Source organism: Eschrichtius robustus, chromosome 10 (assembly GCF_028021215.1).
Source record: "Eschrichtius robustus isolate mEscRob2 chromosome 10, mEscRob2.pri, whole genome shotgun sequence".
Taxonomy (NCBI): Eukaryota; Metazoa; Chordata; class Mammalia; order Artiodactyla; family Eschrichtiidae; genus Eschrichtius; species Eschrichtius robustus.
Window position 1 is genome coordinate 34,283,028 of NC_090833.1, and position 18,713 is coordinate 34,301,740.

The 18,713-nt window shown below is 38.9% G+C and overlaps 1 protein-coding gene across 1 annotated transcript in view; it reads left to right on the forward strand.

The window, feature by feature from the left end:
• The window catches only part of XPA (XPA, DNA damage recognition and repair factor), a 39,076-nt gene that overhangs the window by 7,162 nt on the left and 13,201 nt on the right, over positions 1-18,713 (forward strand). The window contains exon 3 of the mRNA XM_068552240.1: positions 16,678-16,783. Coding sequence (XP_068408341.1) covers positions 16,678-16,783 — 106 coding nt within the window. The remainder of the gene's footprint in view (positions 1-16,677; positions 16,784-18,713) is intronic.

Sequence of the window (18,713 nt, forward strand, 5' to 3'; positions counted from 1 at the left end):
AAGAAAACAGGGAGAGTAATTAATATTTTCTATCACTTTTTTTTTTTTAGAGTCAGACACTAATTTCTGTACTTAGACAGTCACAATGATGAAAGGGCTTGAAAAGGAAAGGAAATGGGCTTCACTAGGTTTATAAAAGTTTGGATGTCTCCATACATACTGGAGAGGGGCCCTGTGGATTAGGACACTGCAAAGGGGGATCTCAGAAAGGGGGGTTGGGGTGGAGCTTCTGCAACTCTTGACTGAGGGAGCAGTGGAACCTCTCCTTTGGTAAAAAGCTAGATGCCTATGGAGAAGAGGCTGGTTGCTTCTCTGTGCTTTTCTGCTTCCTAGGACTTTTTTTTTAATGTTTTAAGTTACAATTGGTACAGCTTAAGAGCTCTTTATTTTCTTTTTTTTTAGTTATTTCTGAGATATACATTTTAAAGTAATAACTAGAATTATGACTTATAACATTATACCAGAACATATAAGATTTTTAGAAATTTCATGTAATGTCTGAAACATTTATATTAACATATTTCCATACAAATAACCCAAAGAAAGTTTAGTAGTAGTTGTTTTTTTTTGTTTGTTTTTTTATACTGCAGGTTCTTATTAGTCATCAGTTTTATACACATCATTGTATTCATGTCAATCCCAATCGCCCAATTCATCACATCACCATCCCCACCCCACTGCGGTTTTCCCCCCTTGGTGTCCGTACGTTTGTTCTCTACATCTGTGTCTCAACTTCTGCCCTGCAAACCGGTTCATCTGTACCATTTTTCTAGGTTCCACATACATGCATTAATATACGATATTCCTTTTTCTCTTTCTGACTTACTTCACTCTATATGACAGTCTCTAGATCCATCCACGTCTCAACAAATGACTCAAGTTCGTTCCTTTTTATGGCTGAGTAATATTCCATTGTATATATGTACCACAACTTCTTTATCCATTCGTCTGTTGATGGGCATTTAGGTTGCTTCCATGACCTAGCTATTGTAAATACTGCTGCAGTGAACATTGGGGTGCATGTGTCTTTTTTTTTTTTTTTAAAGGAACTCCTTTATTTATTTATTTATTTTTGGTTGTGTTGGGTCTTCGTTTCTGTGCGAGGGCTTTCTCTAGTTGCGGCAGGCGGGGGCCACTCTTCATCGTGGTGCGCGGGCCTCTCACTATCGCGGCCTCTCTTGTTGCGGAGCACAGGCTCCAGACACGCAGGCTCCGTAGTTGTGGCTCACGGGCCTAGCTGCTCTGCGGCATGTGGGATCTTCCCAGACCAGGGCTCGAACCTGTGTCCCCTGCATTGGCAGGCGGATTCTCAACCACTGCGCCACCAGGGAAGCCCACATGTGTCTTTTTGAATTATGGTTTTCTCTGGGTATATGTCCAGTAGTGGGATTGCTGGATCATATGGTAATTCTATTTTTAGTTTTTCAAGGAACCTCCATACTGTTCTCCATAGTGGCTGTATCAATTTACATTCCCACCAACAGTGCAAGAAGGTTCCCTTTTCTCCACACACTCTCCAGCATTTGTTGTTTGTAGATTTTCTGATGATGCCCATTCTAACTGGGTGAGCTGATACCTCACTGTACTTTTGATTTGCATTTCTCTAATAATTAGTGATGTTGAGCAGCTTTTCATGTGTGTCTTGGCCATCTGTATGTCTTCTTTGGAGAAATGTCTATTTAGGTCTTCTGCCCATTTTTGGATTGGGTTGTTTGTTTCTTTAATAATGAGCTGCATGAGCTGTTTATATATTTTGGAGATTAATCCTTTGTCCGTTGATTCGTTTGCAAATACTTTCTCCCATTCTGAGGGTTGTCTTTTCGTCTTGTTTATGGTTTCCTTTGCTGTGCAAAAGCTTTGAAGTTTCATTAGGTCCCATTAGTTTTTGTTTTTATTTCCATTATTCTAGGAGGGGGATCAAAAAAGATTTTGCTGTGATTTATGTCAAAGAGTGTTCTTCCTATATTTTCCTCTAAGAGTTTTATAGTGTCCGGTCTCACATTTAGGTCTCGAATCCATTTTGAGTTTATTTTTGTGTATGGTGTTAGGGAGTATTCTAATTTCATTCTTTTACATATAGCTGTCCAGTTTTCCCAGCACCACTTATTGAAGAGACTGTCTTTTCTCCATTGTATATCTTTGCCTCCTTTGTCATAGATTAGTTGACCATAGGTGCGTGGGTTTATCTCTGGGCTTTCTATCTTGTTCCATTGATCTGTGTTTCTGTTTTTGTGCCAGTACCATATTGTCTTGATTACTGTAGCTTTGTAGTATAGTCTGAAGTCAGGGAGTCTAATTCCTCCAGCTCCGTTTTTTTCCTTCAAGACTGCTTTGGCTATTCGGGGTTTTTTGTGTCTCCATACAAATTTTAAGAGTTTTTGTTCTAGTTCCGTAAAAAATGCCATTGGTAATTTGATAGGGATTGCATTGAATCTGTATATTGCTTTGGGTAGTACAGTCATTTTCACAATATTCTTCCAATCCAAGAACATGGTATATCTCTCCATCTGTTGGTATCATCTTTAATTTCTTTCATCAGTGTCTTATAGTTTTCTGCATACAGGTCTTTTGTCTCCCTAGGTAGGTTTATTCCTAGGTATTTTATTCTTTTTGTTGCAGTGGTAAATGGGAGTGTTTCCATAATTTCTGTTTCAGATTTTTCATCATTAGTGTATGGGAATGCAAGAGATTTCTGTGCATTAATTTTGTATCCTGCAACCTTACCAAATTCATTGATGAGCTCTAGCAGTTTTCTGGTGGCATTTTTAGAATTCTCTGTGTATAGTATACTATACTGTGTATAGTACCATGTCATCCGCAAACAGTGACAGTTTTACTTCTTCTTTTCCAATTTGTATTCCTTTTATTTCTTTTTCTTCTCTGATTGCCGTGGCTAGGACTTCCAAAACTATGTTGAATAATAGTGGTGAGAGTGGACATCCTTGTCTCGTTCCTGATCTTAGAGGAAATGCTTTCAGTTTTTCACCATTGAGAATGATGTTTGCTGTGGGTTTGTCGTATATGACCTTTATTATGTTGAGGTAGGTTCCCTCTATGCCCACTTTCTGGAGAGTTTTTATAATAAATGGGTGTTGAATTTTGTCGAAAGTTTTTTCTGCATCTATTGAGATGATCATATGGTTTTTCTTCTGCAATTTGTTAATATGGTGTACCACATTGATTGATTTGCGTATATTGAAGAATCCTTGCATCCCTGGGATAAATCCCACTTGATCATGGTGTATGATCCTTTTAATGTGTTGTTGGATTCTGTTTGCTAGTGTTTTGTTGAGGATTTTTGCATCTATATTCGTCAGTGATATTGGTCTGTATTTTTCTTTTTTTGTAGTATCTTTGTCTGGTTTTGGTATCAGGGTGATGGTGGTCTCATAGAATGAGTTTGGGAGTGTTCCTTCCTCTGCAGTTTTTTGGAAGAGTTTGAGAAGGATGGGTGTTAGCTCTTCTCTAAATGTTTGATAGAATTCACCTGTGAAGCCATCTGGTCCTGGACTTTTGTTTGTTGGAAGATTTTTAATCACAGTTTCAATTTCATTACTTGTGATTGGTCTGTTCATATTTTCTATTTCTTGCTGGTTCAGTCTTGGAAGGTTGTACCTTTCTAAGAATTTGTCCATTTCTTCCAGGTTGTCCATTTTATTGGCATAGAGTTGCTTGTAGTAGTCTCTTAGGATGCTTTGTATTTCTGCGGTGTGTGTTGTATCTTCTCCTTTTTCATTTCTAATTTTATTGATTTGAGTCCTCTCTCTCTTTTTCTTGATGAGTCTGGCTAATGCTTTATCAATTTTGTTTATCTTCTCAAAGAACCAGCTTTTAATTTTATTGATCTTTGCTATTGTTTTCTTTGTTTCCATTTCATTTATTTCTGCTCTGATCTTTATGATTTCTTTCCTTCTGCTAACTTTGGGTTTTGTTTGTAATTCTTTCTCTAGTTCCTTTAGGTGTAAGGTTACATTTTTTATTTGAGGTATTTCTTGTTTCTTGAGGTAGGCTTGTATAGGTATAAACTTCCCTCTTAGAACTGCTTTTGCTGCATCCCGTAGGTTTTAGATCATCATGTTTTCTTTTTTTTTTTTTAATTATTATTTATTTATTTATTTTTTTATTTTTTGGTTGTGTTGGGTCTTCGTTTCTGTGCGAGGGCTTCCTCTAGTTGCGGCAAGCGGGGGCCACTCTTCATCGCGGTGCGCGGCCCTCTCACTATCGTGGCCTCTCGTTGCGGAGCACAGGCTCCAGATGCGCAGGCTCAGTAATTGTGGCTCACGGGCCCAGCCGCTCCGCGGCATGTGAGATCTTCCCAGACCAGGGCTTGAACCTGTGTCCCCTGCATTAGCAGGCAGATTCTCAACCACTGCGCCACCCGGGAAGCCCTCTTTTTTTTTTTTTTAACATCTTTATTGGAGTATAATTGCTTTACAATGGTGTGTTAGTTTCTGCTTTATAACAAAGTGAATCAGTTATACATATACATATGTTCCCATATCTCTTCCCTCTTGCATCTCCCTCCCTATCCCACCCCTCTAGGTGGTCACAAACCACCGAGCTGATCTCCCTGTGCTATGCGGCTGCTTCCCACTAGCTATCTATTTTACGTTTGGTAGTGTATATATGTCCATGCCACTCTCTCACTTTGTCACAGCTTACCTTTCCCCCTCCCCATATCCTCAAGTCCATTCTCTAGTAGGTCTGTGTCTTTATTCCTGTCTTACCCCTAGGTTCTTCATGACCTTTTTTTTTTTTTCTCCTTAGATTCCAGATATATGTGTTAGCATATGGTATTTGTTTTCCTCTTTCTGACTTACTTCACTCTGTATGACAGACTCTAGGTCCATCCACCTCACTACAAATAACTCAATTTCATTTCTTTTTATGACTGAGTAATATTCCATTGTATATATGTGCCACATCTTCTTTATCCATTCATCCGATGATGGACACTTAGGGTGCTTCCATGTCCTGGCTATTGTAAATAGAGCTGCAGTGAACGTTGTGGTACATGACTTTTTTTGAATTATGGTTTTCTCAAGGTATATGCCCATTAGTGGGATTGCTGGGTCGTATGGTAGTTCTACTTTTAGTTTTTCAAGGAACCTCCATACTGTTCTCCATAGTGGCTGTATCAATTTACATTCCCACCAACAGTGCAAGAGTGTTCCCTTTTCTCCACACCCTCTCCAGCATTTATTGTTTCTAGATTTTTGTTGATGGCCATTCTGACCGGTGTGAGATGATATCTCATTGTAGTTTTGAGTTGCATTTCTCTAATGATTAATGATGTTGAGCATTCTTTCATGTGTTTGTTGGCAATCTGTATATCTTCTTTGGAGAAATGTATATTTTGGTCTTTTGCCCATTTTTGGATTGGGTTGTTTGTTTTTTTGTTATTGAGCTGCATGAGCTGCTTGTAAATTTTGGAGATTAATCCTTTGTCAGTTGCTTCATTTGCAAATATTTTCTCCCATTCTGAGGGTTGTCTTTTCATCTTGTTTATGGTTTCCTTTGCTGTGCAAAAGGTTTTAAGTTACATTAGGTCCCATTTGTTTATTTTTGTTTTTATTTCCATTTCTCTAGGAGGTAGGTCAAAAAGGATCTTGCTGTGATTTATGTCATAGAGTGTTCTACCTATGTTTTCCTCTAAGAGTTTGATAGTGTCTGGCCTTACATTTAGGTCTTTAATCCATTTTGAGTTTATTTTTGTGTATGGTGTTAGGGAGTGTTCTAATTTCATACTTTTACATGTACCTGTCCAGTTTTCCCAGCACCACTTATTGAAGAGGCTGTCTTTTCTCCACTGTGTATTCTTGCCTCCTTTATCAAAGATAAGGTGACCATATGTGCATGGGTTTATCTCTGGGCTTTCTATCCTGTTCCATTGATCTATATTTCTGTTTTTGTGCCAGTACCATACTGTCTTGATTACTGTAGCTTTGTAGTATAGTCTGAAGTCCGGGAGCCTGATTCCTCCAGCTCCATTTTTCGTTCTCAAGATTGCTTTGGCTATTCAGGTTCTTTTGTGTTTCCATACAAATTGTGAAATTTTTTGTTCTAGTTCTGTGAAAAATGCCATTGGTAGTTTGATAGGGATTGCATTGACTCTGTAGATTGCTTTGGGTAGTAGAGTCATTTTCACAATGTTGATTCTTCCAATCCAAGAACATGGTATATCTCTCCATCTATTTGTATCATCTTTAATTTCTTTCATCAGTGTCTTATAATTTTCTGCATACAGGTCTTTTGTCTCCTTAGGTAGGTTTATTCCTAGGTGTTTTATTCTTTTTGTTTCAGTGGTAAATGGGAGTGTTTTCTTAATTTCACTTTCAGATTTTTCATCATTAGTGTATAAGTATGCCAGAGATTTCTGTGAATTAATTTTTTATCCTGCTACTTTACCAAATTCATTGATTAGCTCTAGTAGTTTTCTGGTAGCATCTTTAGGATTCTCTATGTATAGTATCATGTCATCTGCAAACAGTGACAGCTTTACTTCTTCTTTTCCGATTTGGATTCCTTTTATTTCTTTTTCTTCTCTGGTTGCTGTGGCTAAAACTTCCAAAACTATGTTGAATAACAGTGGTGAGAGTGGGCAACCTTGTCTTGTTCCTGATCTTAGTGGAAATGGTTTCAGTTTTTCACCATTGAGGATGATGTTGGCTGTGAGTTTGTCATATATGGCCTTTATTATGTTGAGGAAAGTCCCCTCTATGCCTACTTTCTGCAGGGTTTTTTATCATAAATGGGTGTTGAATTTTGTCAAAAGCTTTCTCTGCATCTATTGAGATGATCATGTGGTTTTTCTCCTTCAATTTGTTAGTATGGTGTATCACATTGATTGATTTGCATATATTGAAGAATCCTTGCATTCCTGGAATAAACCCCACTTGATCATGGTGTATGATCCTTTTAATGTGGTGTTGGATTCTGTTTGCTAGTATTTTGTTGAGGAATTTTGCATCTATGTTCATCAGTGATATTGGCCTGTAGTTTTCTTTCTTTGTGACATCTTTGTCTGGTTTTGGTATCAGGGTGATGGTGGCCTCGTAGAATGAGTTTGGGAGTGTTCCTTCCTTTGCAATTTTTTGGGAGAGTTTGAGAAGCATGGGTGTTAGCTCTTCTCTAAATGTTTTATAGAATTCACCTTTGAAGCCATCTGGTCCTGGACTTTTGTTTGTTGGAAGATTTTTAATCACAGTTTCAATTTCATTACTTGTGATTGGTCTGTTCATATTTTCTATTTCTTGCCGGTTCAGTCTTGGAAGGTTATACCTTTCTAAGAATTTGTCCATTTCTTCCAGGTTGTCCATTTTATTGGCATAGAGTTGCTTGTAGTAGTCTCTTAGGATGCTTTGTATTTCTGCGGTGTGTGTTGTAACTTCTCCTTTTCCATTTGTAATTTTATTGATTTTAGTCCTCTCCCTCTTTTTCTTGATGAGTCTGGCTAATGGCTTATCAATTTTGTTTATCTTCTCAAAGAACCAGCTTTTAGTTTTATTGATCTTTGCTATTGTTTTCTTTGTTTCTATTTCATTTATTTTTGCTCTGATCGTTATGATTTCTTTCTTTCTATTAACTTTGGGTTTTGTTTGTTCTTCTTTCTCTAGTTCCTTTAGGTGTAAGGGTAGATTTTTTATTTGAGATATTTCTTGTTTCTTGAGGTAGGCTTGTATAGGTATAAACTTCCCTCTTAGAACTGCTTTTGCTGCATCCCGTAGGTTTTGCATCATCGTGTTTTCATTGTCATTTGTCTCTAGGTATTTTTTGATTTCCTCTTTGATTTCTTCAGTGATCTCTTGGTTATTTAGTAACGTATTGTTTAGCCTCCATGTGTTTGTGCTTTTTACGTTTTTCACCCCGTAATTCATTTCTAATCTCATAGCGTTGTGGTCAGAAAAGATGCTTAATATGATTTCAGTTTTCTTAAATTTACTGAGGCTTGATTTGTGACCCAAGATATGACCTATCCTGGAGAATGTTCCATGCGCACTCGAGAAGAGTTTTTGGGTAGAATGTTTTTGGATGGAATGTTTTTGGATGGAGTGTTTTTGGATGGAGTTTTTGGATGGAATTCTATCCACTGTTTTTGGATGGAATGTCCTATAAATATCAATTAAATCTATCTGGTCTGTTGTGTCATTTAAAGCTTCTGTTTCCTTATTTATTTTCATTTTGGATGATCTGTCCATTGGTGTAAGTGAGGTGTTAAAGTCCCCCACTATTATTGTGTTACTGTCGATTTCCTCTTTTATGGCTGTTAGCAGTTGCCTTATGTATTGAGGTGCTCGTATGTTGGGTGTATATATATTTATAATTGTTATATCTTCTTCTTGGATTGATCCCTTGATCATTATGTAGTGTCCTTCCTTGTGTCTTGTAACATTCTTTATTTTAAAGTCTATTTTGTCTGATATGAGTATAGCTACTCCTGCTTTCTTTTGATTTCCATTTGCATGGAATATCTTTTTCCATCCCCTCACTTTCAATCTGTATGTGTCCCTAGGTCTGAAGTGGGTCTCTTGTAGACAGCATATATATGGGTCTTGTTTTTGTATCCATTCAGCAAGCCTGTGTCTTTTGGTTGGAGCATTTAATCCATTCACGTTTAAGGTAATTATCGACATGTATGTTCCTATGACCATTTTCTTAATTGTTTTGGGTTTGTTTTTGTAGGTCCTTTTCTTCTCTTGTGTTTCCCACTTAGGGAAGTTCCTTTAGCGTTTGTTTTAGAGCTGGTTTGGTGGTGCTGAATTCTCTTAGCTTTTGCTTGTCTGTAAAGCTTTTGATTTCTCCATCGAATCTGAATGAGATCCTTGCCGGGTAGAGTAATCTTGGTTGTACGTTCTTCCCTTTCATCACTTTAAGTATATCATGCCACTCCCTTCTGGCTTGTAGAGTTTCTCCTGAGAAATCAGCTGTTAACCTTATGGGAGTTCCCTTGTATGTTATTTGTCGTTTTTCCCTTGCTGCTTTCAATAATTTTTCTTTGTCTTTAATTTTTGCCACTTTGATTACTATGTGTCTCAGCGTGTTTCTCCTTGGGTTTATCCTGTATGGGACTCGCTGTGCTTCCTGGACTTGGGTGGCTATTTCCTTTCCCATGTTAGGGAAGTTTTCGACTGTAATCTCTTCAGATATTTTCTCTGGTACTTTCTCTCTCTCTCCTCCTTCTGGGACCCCTATAATGCGAATGTTGTTGGGTTTAATGTTGTCCCAGAGGTCTCTTAGGCTGTCTTCATTTCTTTTCATTCTTTTTTCTTTATTCTGTTCTACAGCAGTGAATTCCACCTTTCTGTCTTCCAGGTCACTTATCCATTCTTCTGCCTCAGTTATTCTGCTATTGATTCCTTCTAGTGTATTTTTCATTTCAGTTATTGTATTGTTCATCTCTGTTTGTTCTTTAATTCTTCTAGGTTTTTGTTAAACATTTCTTGCATCTTCTCGATCTTTGCCTCCATTCTTTTTCTGAGATCCTGGATCATCTTCACTATCATTATTCTGAATTCTTTTTCTGGAAGGTTGCCTATCTCCACTTCATTTAGTTGTTTTTCTGGGGTTTTATCTTGTTCTTTCATCTGGTACATAGCCCTCTGCCTTCTCATCTTTTCTATCTTTCTGTGAATGTGGTTTTTGTTCCACAGGCTGCAGGACTATTGTTCTTGCTTCTGCTGTCTGCCCTCTGGTCGATGAGGCTATCTAAGAGACTTGATGGGAGGGACTGGTGGTGGGTAGAGCTGACTGTTGCTCTGGTGGGCAGAGCTCAGTAAAACTTTAATCCTCTTGACTGTTGATGGTTGGGGCTGGGTTCCCTCCCTGTTGGTTGTTTGGCCTGAGGCAACCCAACACTGGAGCCTACCTGGGCTCTTTGGTGGGGCTAATGACAGACTCTGGGAGAGCTCACGCCAAGGAGTACTTCCCAGAACTTCTGCTGCCAGTGTTCTTGTCCCCACGGTGAGCCACAGCCACCCCTTGCCTCTGCAGGAGACTCTCCAACACTAGCAGGTAGGTCTGGTTCAGTCTTCCCTGGGGTCAGTGCTCCTTCCCCTGGGTCCTGATGCACACACTACTTTGTGTGTGCCCTCCAAGAGTGGAGTCTCTGTTTCCCCTAGTCCTGTCGAAGTCCTGCAATCAGTTCCCACTAGGCTTCAAAGTCTGATTCTCTAGGAATTCCTCCTCCCGTTGCCGGACCCCCAGGTTGGGAAGCCTGACGTGGGGCTCAGAACCTTCACTCCAGTGGGTGGACTTCTGTGGTTTAAGTGTTCTCCAGTCTGTGAGTCACCCACCCTGCAGTTATGGGATTTGATTTTACTGTGAATGCGCCCCTCCTACCATCTCATTGTGGCTTCTCCTTTGTCTTTGGATGTGGGGTATCTTTTTTGGTGAGTTCCAGTGTTTTCCTGTCGATGATTGTCCAGCAGTTAGTTGTGATTCTGGTGTTCTCGCAAGAGGGAGTGAGAGCACGTCCTTCTACTCCGCCATCTTGGTTCCTCCTCTATTTTCTTTCTTTCTTTCTTTCTTTTTTTGGCTGTGTTGGGACTTAGTTGCGGCATGCGGTATCTTTTGTTGCGGTTCACAGCCTCTTCGTTGCAGTGCTCAGGCTTCTCTCTGGTTGTGGCTTGGGGGTTTTCTCTCTCTAGTTGTGGTGTGCGGGCTCCAGGGTGCGTGGGCTCTGTAGTTTGCAGCATGCAGGCTCTCTTGTTGAGGCTCGCAAGCTCAATAGTTGTGGCATGCGGGCTTAGTGGCCCCATGGCATGTGGGATCTTGGTTCCTTGACCAGGGATCAAACCTGCGTCCCCTGCATTGGAAGGCGGATTCTTTACCACTGGACCACCAGGGAAGTCCCTCTGCTTCCCAGGATTCTTGTGACTGGGTACTCTGTCCTTTGCTGAGGGCAGTGTCCCTTGGACCCTTTGCAGCACACCCCAACCAAGGATTTCTTTGTTAATTTTAGAGACAGTCTATTTTTGTAGCATAGCTGAGAAAAATCAAAATAATTTATTTGGGTCATTAAGCTTTGCTGCCTATAAAACAGAGCCTATCAGATGCTTTTAGAATCTAGAACAGGGTTCATCAGGATCACCAGGAAGGCTTTATTAAAACACAGATTGCGGGGCCCCATCCCTAGAGCTTCTTCTGATTTAGTAGCTCTTAGGTAGGGACTGTGAATTTGTTTCTAACAAGTTCCTGGGTGATGCTGATGCTGCTGGCCCAGAGGCCACACTTTGACAACCTCTGGTCTAGAATTAAACCCCCTGTGTACTCTAGGACTGCAGGGGAATGCAACCATGTGAAGAGAATAGTGTGTAACAGTGAGGTCAGTCACTGTTCATACTGTCTTTTTAAAAAATTATTTTTAAAAATTGTGATAAAATATACATAACATAAAATTTACAATTGTAACCTTTTAAAGCATATGTTTAGTGGCATTAAGTACTATACATTCACATTGTTTTGTAACAGTCACCACCATCCATCTCCAGAGTTTTTTCATCATCCGAAACTGAAACTGTCCCATTAAACAGTAACTTCCTGTGCAAACATTTTGATGTATTATCTTTGAGACTGTTTTTGATATGTGAATGAGAATGTAATATTTTTCTTTTATAAAAATGTCATTAAGAGCATTTCCCCATTTCTTAAATATTCTTTCAGAACTTCCTTTTTAATGGCTACGTAATACTCCATTTGATGACTGCACCATGATTCATTTAAATGCAGCTCTTTTGTTTATTTCTTTTCTCTATTCTAATAATTATTACTGCAGTGAATATATTTGGAGGTAAACTTTTGTCCAGCTCTCTGATTCATAGCAGTAGGGTAACTGACCCAAAAGTATGTATATTTCTGGTAAAGTTTACATACTTAAAAAAAGTTAAATTAACATTGATAGAAGGAGTAAATAACCTAAAAGCAAATAAACAAATGGACGTATTTTTCCAAAGGAAATAACATGATCATGTTGAAGGGGGGAGGACAGAAAGAACTAGTCCAAATGATATACGAGGACAGTATTTGACAGTATATCCTCAATTTGAGGTGGGTGGGGTAAGGGGAAAACCACAAAATTCCTGAATTCATTTTATAGAGTGGTATGAGTGAAGAAATTTTGAAACTAGTTTAGATGTATTATTGGCTCAAGCAGATGAATGTATTTCTTGATGTTGTTGGGAGCCAAGGTTCTCATTGTAGAAGAAAGGACATACAAATATGGAATGGGAGAAGGCCAGAAAGAACCCTGTGGGGATGGATTAAAATTGCCAGTATCAGTGTGAACTCATGATTTCTAGAACATGTATATGTGTATGTAAGTGTACATGTAAACTAATAAATGAATTCAGCAAAGTTGCAGGAAACAAAATCAATATATAGAAATCTGTTGCATTTTTGTACACTACTAATGAACTATCAGAAAGAGAAATTAAGAAAACAGTCCTATTTACAGTTGCCCATTTATCAGAAAGAATAAAATACCTAGGAATAAATTTAACCAAGGAGGTGAAATACTAGTACACTGAAAACTTATTATAAGACATGGATGAAAGAAATGGAAGAAGACACAAATAAATAGAAAGACATTCTGTGCTCCTGGGTTGGAAGAACTAATATACTTAAAATGTCCATAGTACCTAAAGCAATCTATAGAATCAGTGCAGTCCCTATCAAAATTCCAATGGCATTTTCCCACAGAACTAGAACAGACAATCCTAAAATTCACATGGAACCATGAAAAACCCTGAATGGCCAGAGCAATCTTGAGAAAAAAGAGCAGAGCTGGAGACCTCATGCTCCCTGATTTCAAATTATATTTCAAAGCCATTGTAATGAGAACAGTATGGTATTGGCATAAAAACAGACACATAGATCAATGGAACAGAAGAGAGAGCCCAGAAATATACCTACACATATGGTCAGTTAATTTATGACAGAGGAGCCAAGAATATACAAGGGGAAAGGACAGTTTTTTCAAAAAAGGTGTTGGGAAAACTGGACAGTCACATGCAAAAGATCGAAACTGGGCCACTGTCTTACATCATACACACAGAATAATTCAAAATGGATTAAAGATGTAAGTGTAAGACAAACCATAATACTCTTAGAAGAAAACAGATGGGGACTTCCCTGGTGCCACAGTGGTTAAGACTCTGTGCTCCCAATGCAGGAACTAGATCCCACATACATGCTGCAACTAAGAGTTTGCGTGCCACAACTAAGGAGCTTGGAGCCGTAACTAAGGAGCCTGCGAGCTGCAACTAAGACCCAATGCAACCAAATAAATAAAAAACAAACAAAAAAGAAAATAGATGAAAAGCTCCTTGACATTGGTCTTGGCAGTGATATTTTTGGATATGACACCTAAAGCAGAGGCAACAAAAGCAAAACTGTTAAACAAGTGGGACTACATCAAACTAAAAAGCTTCTGCACAGCAAAGGAAACCTTTGAAAAGGCCACCAACTGAATGGGGGAAAATATTTGCAAATCATACATCTGATGAGGGGTTAGTATCCAAAATATATAAAGAACTCCTACAACTCAGTAGCAAAAAACCAAACAATCTGATTAAAAAATGGGCAGAAGATCTGAATAGACATTTTTCCAGAGAAGACGTACAGACGGCCAGTATGTACATGGAAAGATGCTCAACATCACTAATCATCAGGGAAATGCAAATCAAACCACCGTGAGCTATCACCTCACACCTGTTAGAATGGTGGTTATCAAAGAGACAAAAAATAATTGTTGGTGAGCATGTGGATAAAAGGAATCCTTGTAAATGTAAATCAGTGCAACTACTATGGAAAACAATATGCAAGTGCCTCAAAAAATTAGAACTACCGTTAATCCAGCAACCGCACTTCTGGATATTTATCCAAAGAAAATGTAAACAGTAACTCGAAAATATACATGCACCCCCATGTTCATTGCAGCATTATTTACAATAACTAGATATGGAAACAATCTAAGTGTCCATTGATGGATGAATGGATAAAAAAAGTGTGATTGTGTGTGTGTGTGTGTGTGTGTGTGTGTGTGTACATACAGTGGAATATTATTCAGGCATAAGAAAGAATGAAATCTTGCCATTTGTGACAACGTGGATGGACCTTGAGGGCATTATGCTAAGTGAAGTAAGTCAGAGAAAGATAAATACCGTATGATCTCACTTACATGTGGAATCTAAAAACAACACCCCCCCCCCCCCCGCCCCCCGCAAACTCACAGATACAGAGAACAGATTGATGATTGCCAGATGGGGGAGGAGGGAGGGAGGTGAAATGTTTGAAGTGGGTCAAAAGGTACAAACTTCCAGTTAGTCATGGGAAAGTAATGTACAGCATGGTAACAATAATTCTGTATTACATATTTGAAAGTTGCTAAGAGATTAGAACTTAAAAATTCTTATGATAAGAAATGTAACCGTGTGGTGACGAATGTTAACTAGACTTATTGTGATCATTATGTAATATATACAATTGTTGACTCATTATGTTGTACACCTGAAACTAATACAATGTTATGTCAGTTATATCTCAACAAAAAAAGTGTACAGTACATGTATGCGTATTTGTGTGTGTGTCTATATATACGTATATTTCCTAACCCTGTTCACAGAAATGGCCATGAAGCAGAGGTAGCCCAGTAGCAGTGAGCACAGCTGGTGTCCAGATCTTGGATGCTGATACTGTTCTCCACTAAAGGGAACCACGGCCCTTCAGAGAAATAGCTGATTCCAGGGTTGGGGCAGGATGGCTACAAGATGAGCTTGGGACATTTTGTAATGCCAGAAAATATGTAAGTGTTCAGAAAGTGATAGAAGCATGTTACAGAGGCATAAGTGTCAGCTTGAAGGGGCTTCCACTGGCCAAATTTCAGACAATTTGAACACTAAAGTAATGAAGGACACCGTTGAAATAATAGGAATCCATGAGTCTATATGGATAATGTGTTAGTGAATGAATGACTGAATGGGGGAGGGGAAGGCTCTTGATTACAGTAGACTGGCAATTTCCAAATGGTAAATGTAAAGGGAGTGATGGAGTTGAAAAATCATCCTTATGTATATTTAAAAATTTCCATTATAAGGCATTTTTAAAATTAGGAAAATGTATGCACATTTTATGGCTTTTGATTAATAATACTGTGCAGTAGCCTCCTAATTGGTATTTCTGACTGTAATTTCTCTCTATTCAAACACATTCCAGTAACCAGTTTTTTGAAGATACCACTTTGACTATATTTTCAGTTTTTCCTTTTGTCCATAGCTATGCCCCTGTAATATTTTAGAAAGAAGAGTGATTTTTTTGTTAGAGTTTGGAGATTAGTGAGATTGAGGAGTGCTAGAATACTGACTAACCTTCTTGTGTTAAGTAGGTAAGGGAAGGCAGTGATAGGAATACGTTGAACAAATCATGAACAAATGGCAACTCCATTTTTCTTCCTGCTGGGACTTGTGGCAGTTCCCAGAGTTGGGGCTTGGCAGTAGCAATCATCCTAAAGACTTAGGAGTAAAACTTTCAGACTTGCTGGAAAAAAAAAATTCTGTAGGATAAAGATCCTTAGCTAGGTATTTGAAATCTTTAAAAAAAAAAAAAAAATCCGGCCTTACTCTACCTAGAGTGGTTTCTGTGCTGGGTATTGAGGATATATAGCTAAATACAGTCTCTGCCTTCAAGAGATTTCCAATCTAGTGGTTGAGACAGATGAAGAGGAAGCTGTTTACTCTGTCGGTAGGGGGGAAGGGAGAGAAAAAGTTTCCCATTTGAAAGTGAATTCTGTATTGCCTCTCTTTTCTGTGTTATATGTTAGTGCCCATCTCCCTTATCTGTAAGCAGCTCCCCCACCTCCCTCCGGCCTTGAGACTAATCTCTGTACTCTCAACAGTACTGTGGTGGGCCAAGTAATGGCCCCCAAAGATGTCCACTCCTAACCATCCCGGAACCTATGAATTTATTACCTTACAGAGCCAAAGGAACTTTGCAGATATGATTAAGGTTACAGACCTTGAGATGGGGAGATTATTCTGGGTTATCCAGCTGGGCCCAGTGTAATCACAAGGATCCATAAGAGTAGAAGAGAGGCAGGAGAGAGTCAGGGGTAGGTGTGATTATGGAAGAAGCCATAGTGATGTAAGAAGCTGCAGTTGCTGGCTCCAGCTTACATCCCTGGAGAAAGGGAGTCATGAGTCAAGGAATGCAGGTGGCCTCTAGAAGCTGGCAATGGCTGGTAATAGGTTGTCCCTCAAAACCTCCAGAAAGGAGTGCAACCCTGCCATCACCTTGACTTTAGCCCACTGAGACCTGTGTCAGACATATAAACTACAGATCTGTGAGAAAATAAATTTGTGTTATTTTAGCCACTAAATTTGTGGTAATTTGTTATACCAGCAATACAAAAGTAATACAAGTACCTTACATGTTGTTTGAGTTCAAAAATACTGGGTGAGTCCATAATTTTTTCCTTTATGGTATTTCCTTTTTCTTTTCTTTTTTCCTTAAAAAAATTTTTTTTTAGATAAATGTAAGATTATTTAATCAAGGTTTTATGTTGTCTTTTACGTAAATACGTTTGTATCAGGCATAAAATACATGCTGGTAAGCTAATAAAATAGAGGAAGCTCTATTCTAATCACAAAAAAAGGCAACTTAGAGAATTAATCTTCCTTTCTTTAGGACCTGTAATGGAATTTGATTATGTTATATGTGAAGAATGTGGTAAAGAATTTATGGATTCTTATCTAATGAACCACTTTGATTTGGCAACTTGTGATAACTGCAGGTACTTATTTTTATTTCAGAGCATGTTCTAAATTACTAAAATTTAATGTTTGCATGTAGGTTTAGGGCAAAACAATAATTAGATCCATTTGGATTTAATATTTTCTTCATAAATATGTTTTTTGTTTTGGGAGTTTCCTAAAATTTCTGTGTTTTCCATTTTGCTAAAGAATTACAGGAAGACTGTGCTTATCAACATTATGCCACATAAATAGGAAGGATGTCCCTGGTTCTGCCATAGATATGTCCTTTTCCTTTCTGCTGGGGGGTTGGGGGGGCGTTAACCATCTCTCAGTAGCAGGTTCCTAACGCTTCTCTCCCCCCAGCCCCTAAGGATCCCTTTGTTTCTTTCTTACTTTGACTAGTGTGTGTTGATACCTTGGGCAGAGGACTGGCACCTTCAGTGAGAGGAGGGAAGTATAATGCCTCCAGCTACTCTTCTGGTACTCAGAACACCTCTTTCCATTCATTTTCTACTCTTCTGGTACTCAGAACACCTCTTTCCATTCATTTTCTACTCTCCTGAATTGGCAGGGAAGAGATTAGATGAGGAAAAATCACATTCTTCTGTCATTCTTTTTCTTCTCCTAGCCTTTATGTCTTTTTGTATCACCACAGAATATTACTCACTCCACTTGGTTCTCCTATCCCTACTGCTTACCTCAGCCAAGTCCTGTGTTGGTGTCTTTCACACCTAAAGATCCCACCTTGGATTCTTACTTAGCCCTCTTATCTGTTCCCTGTCCCCACTTCTTGTATGTACAGTCCCAGATCAACTGCTCACACGCCTGGTGGACCTGCCTTTTCAGAGTACCTGCTGCAGACATCTAGAGCCATCACCACTGCCTTGTTGCTAAGTAGATCCTTAGAAGATAGAATGGGAGATGTTTTTGGTCTCATGATCAGATCTGTGATGGGAAATGTTCTGGTACCCACTGGAATTATAAACTCTATTCCCAGTGATGTAACAGTGTCATTAACGCACACAGTGGTTAAGGTCCACAGTGTTACCACTCTCCTTAAAGTACACATAGTGTTGGGAACTAAATTACCACGTATAACCTTAATTCCATGAGAAAATGGAAGCAACTAATTATCAATTTAAAGAAAGTTATGTAGTAGTCTGGAAATATACTTTTAAAATGTAAGCATAATTAGGAATACAGCCCTCCATTCTATTTGTTTTTCCCAACATCTTTGATGATTATAGATTAGTACAATGTAGTTTACCTGTTCCCTCCTTTGGTGTATACTTCCAAATTATTTAGTCTTCTTAAAGGTATTCCCAGTTATAACTCCTCCCCCCCTCCCCCCACCGCCTGTCCTATACCTCCTCCTAAGTGTTCACCATTTCATTAAAGGCCAGCTTCATTCACTGGCTGTTTCTCTATCCCATGTTTAATTCCAAGTCCATTTGGGTCTATATTTAAACCACATCCTGAATCCATCCATTTCTCATCCTCTGTACCATTACTGCCTTGGACTGGGCCCCTATCAGCTCTTGCCTGGACCACTGCAGTAGTACTCTTGTAACTGGCCTCTTCCCCCACTTTTGCACCGTCTCTTCTCCATATAGCATTTTACTCAAAACTCTTTAATGGTTTCTAATCCATTTAGAATAAAATTGTCTTCACCATTTCTTACAAGACCCCTGCCTGTCTCTGACTTTATTTTTCATCACTTCTCACCATCACTTACTTTAAGCATTCTGGTCACACTGGCCCGCTTGTTGTGAACTCCATTTGCAAAGCACACTCCTGTCCTAGAGTCTTTGTACTTTCTCTTCTTTCTGCTATGAATGTTCTTTCTCTAGCTATTCAGAATGTTTTCTGACTTCTTAAGGGCCCTGCTCAAATGTTTCCTCATCAGTGGCATTCTCTGATTTCCCAGTCTCTCTGAAAATTTCTTTTCCTTTACCATGCTTTGTATTC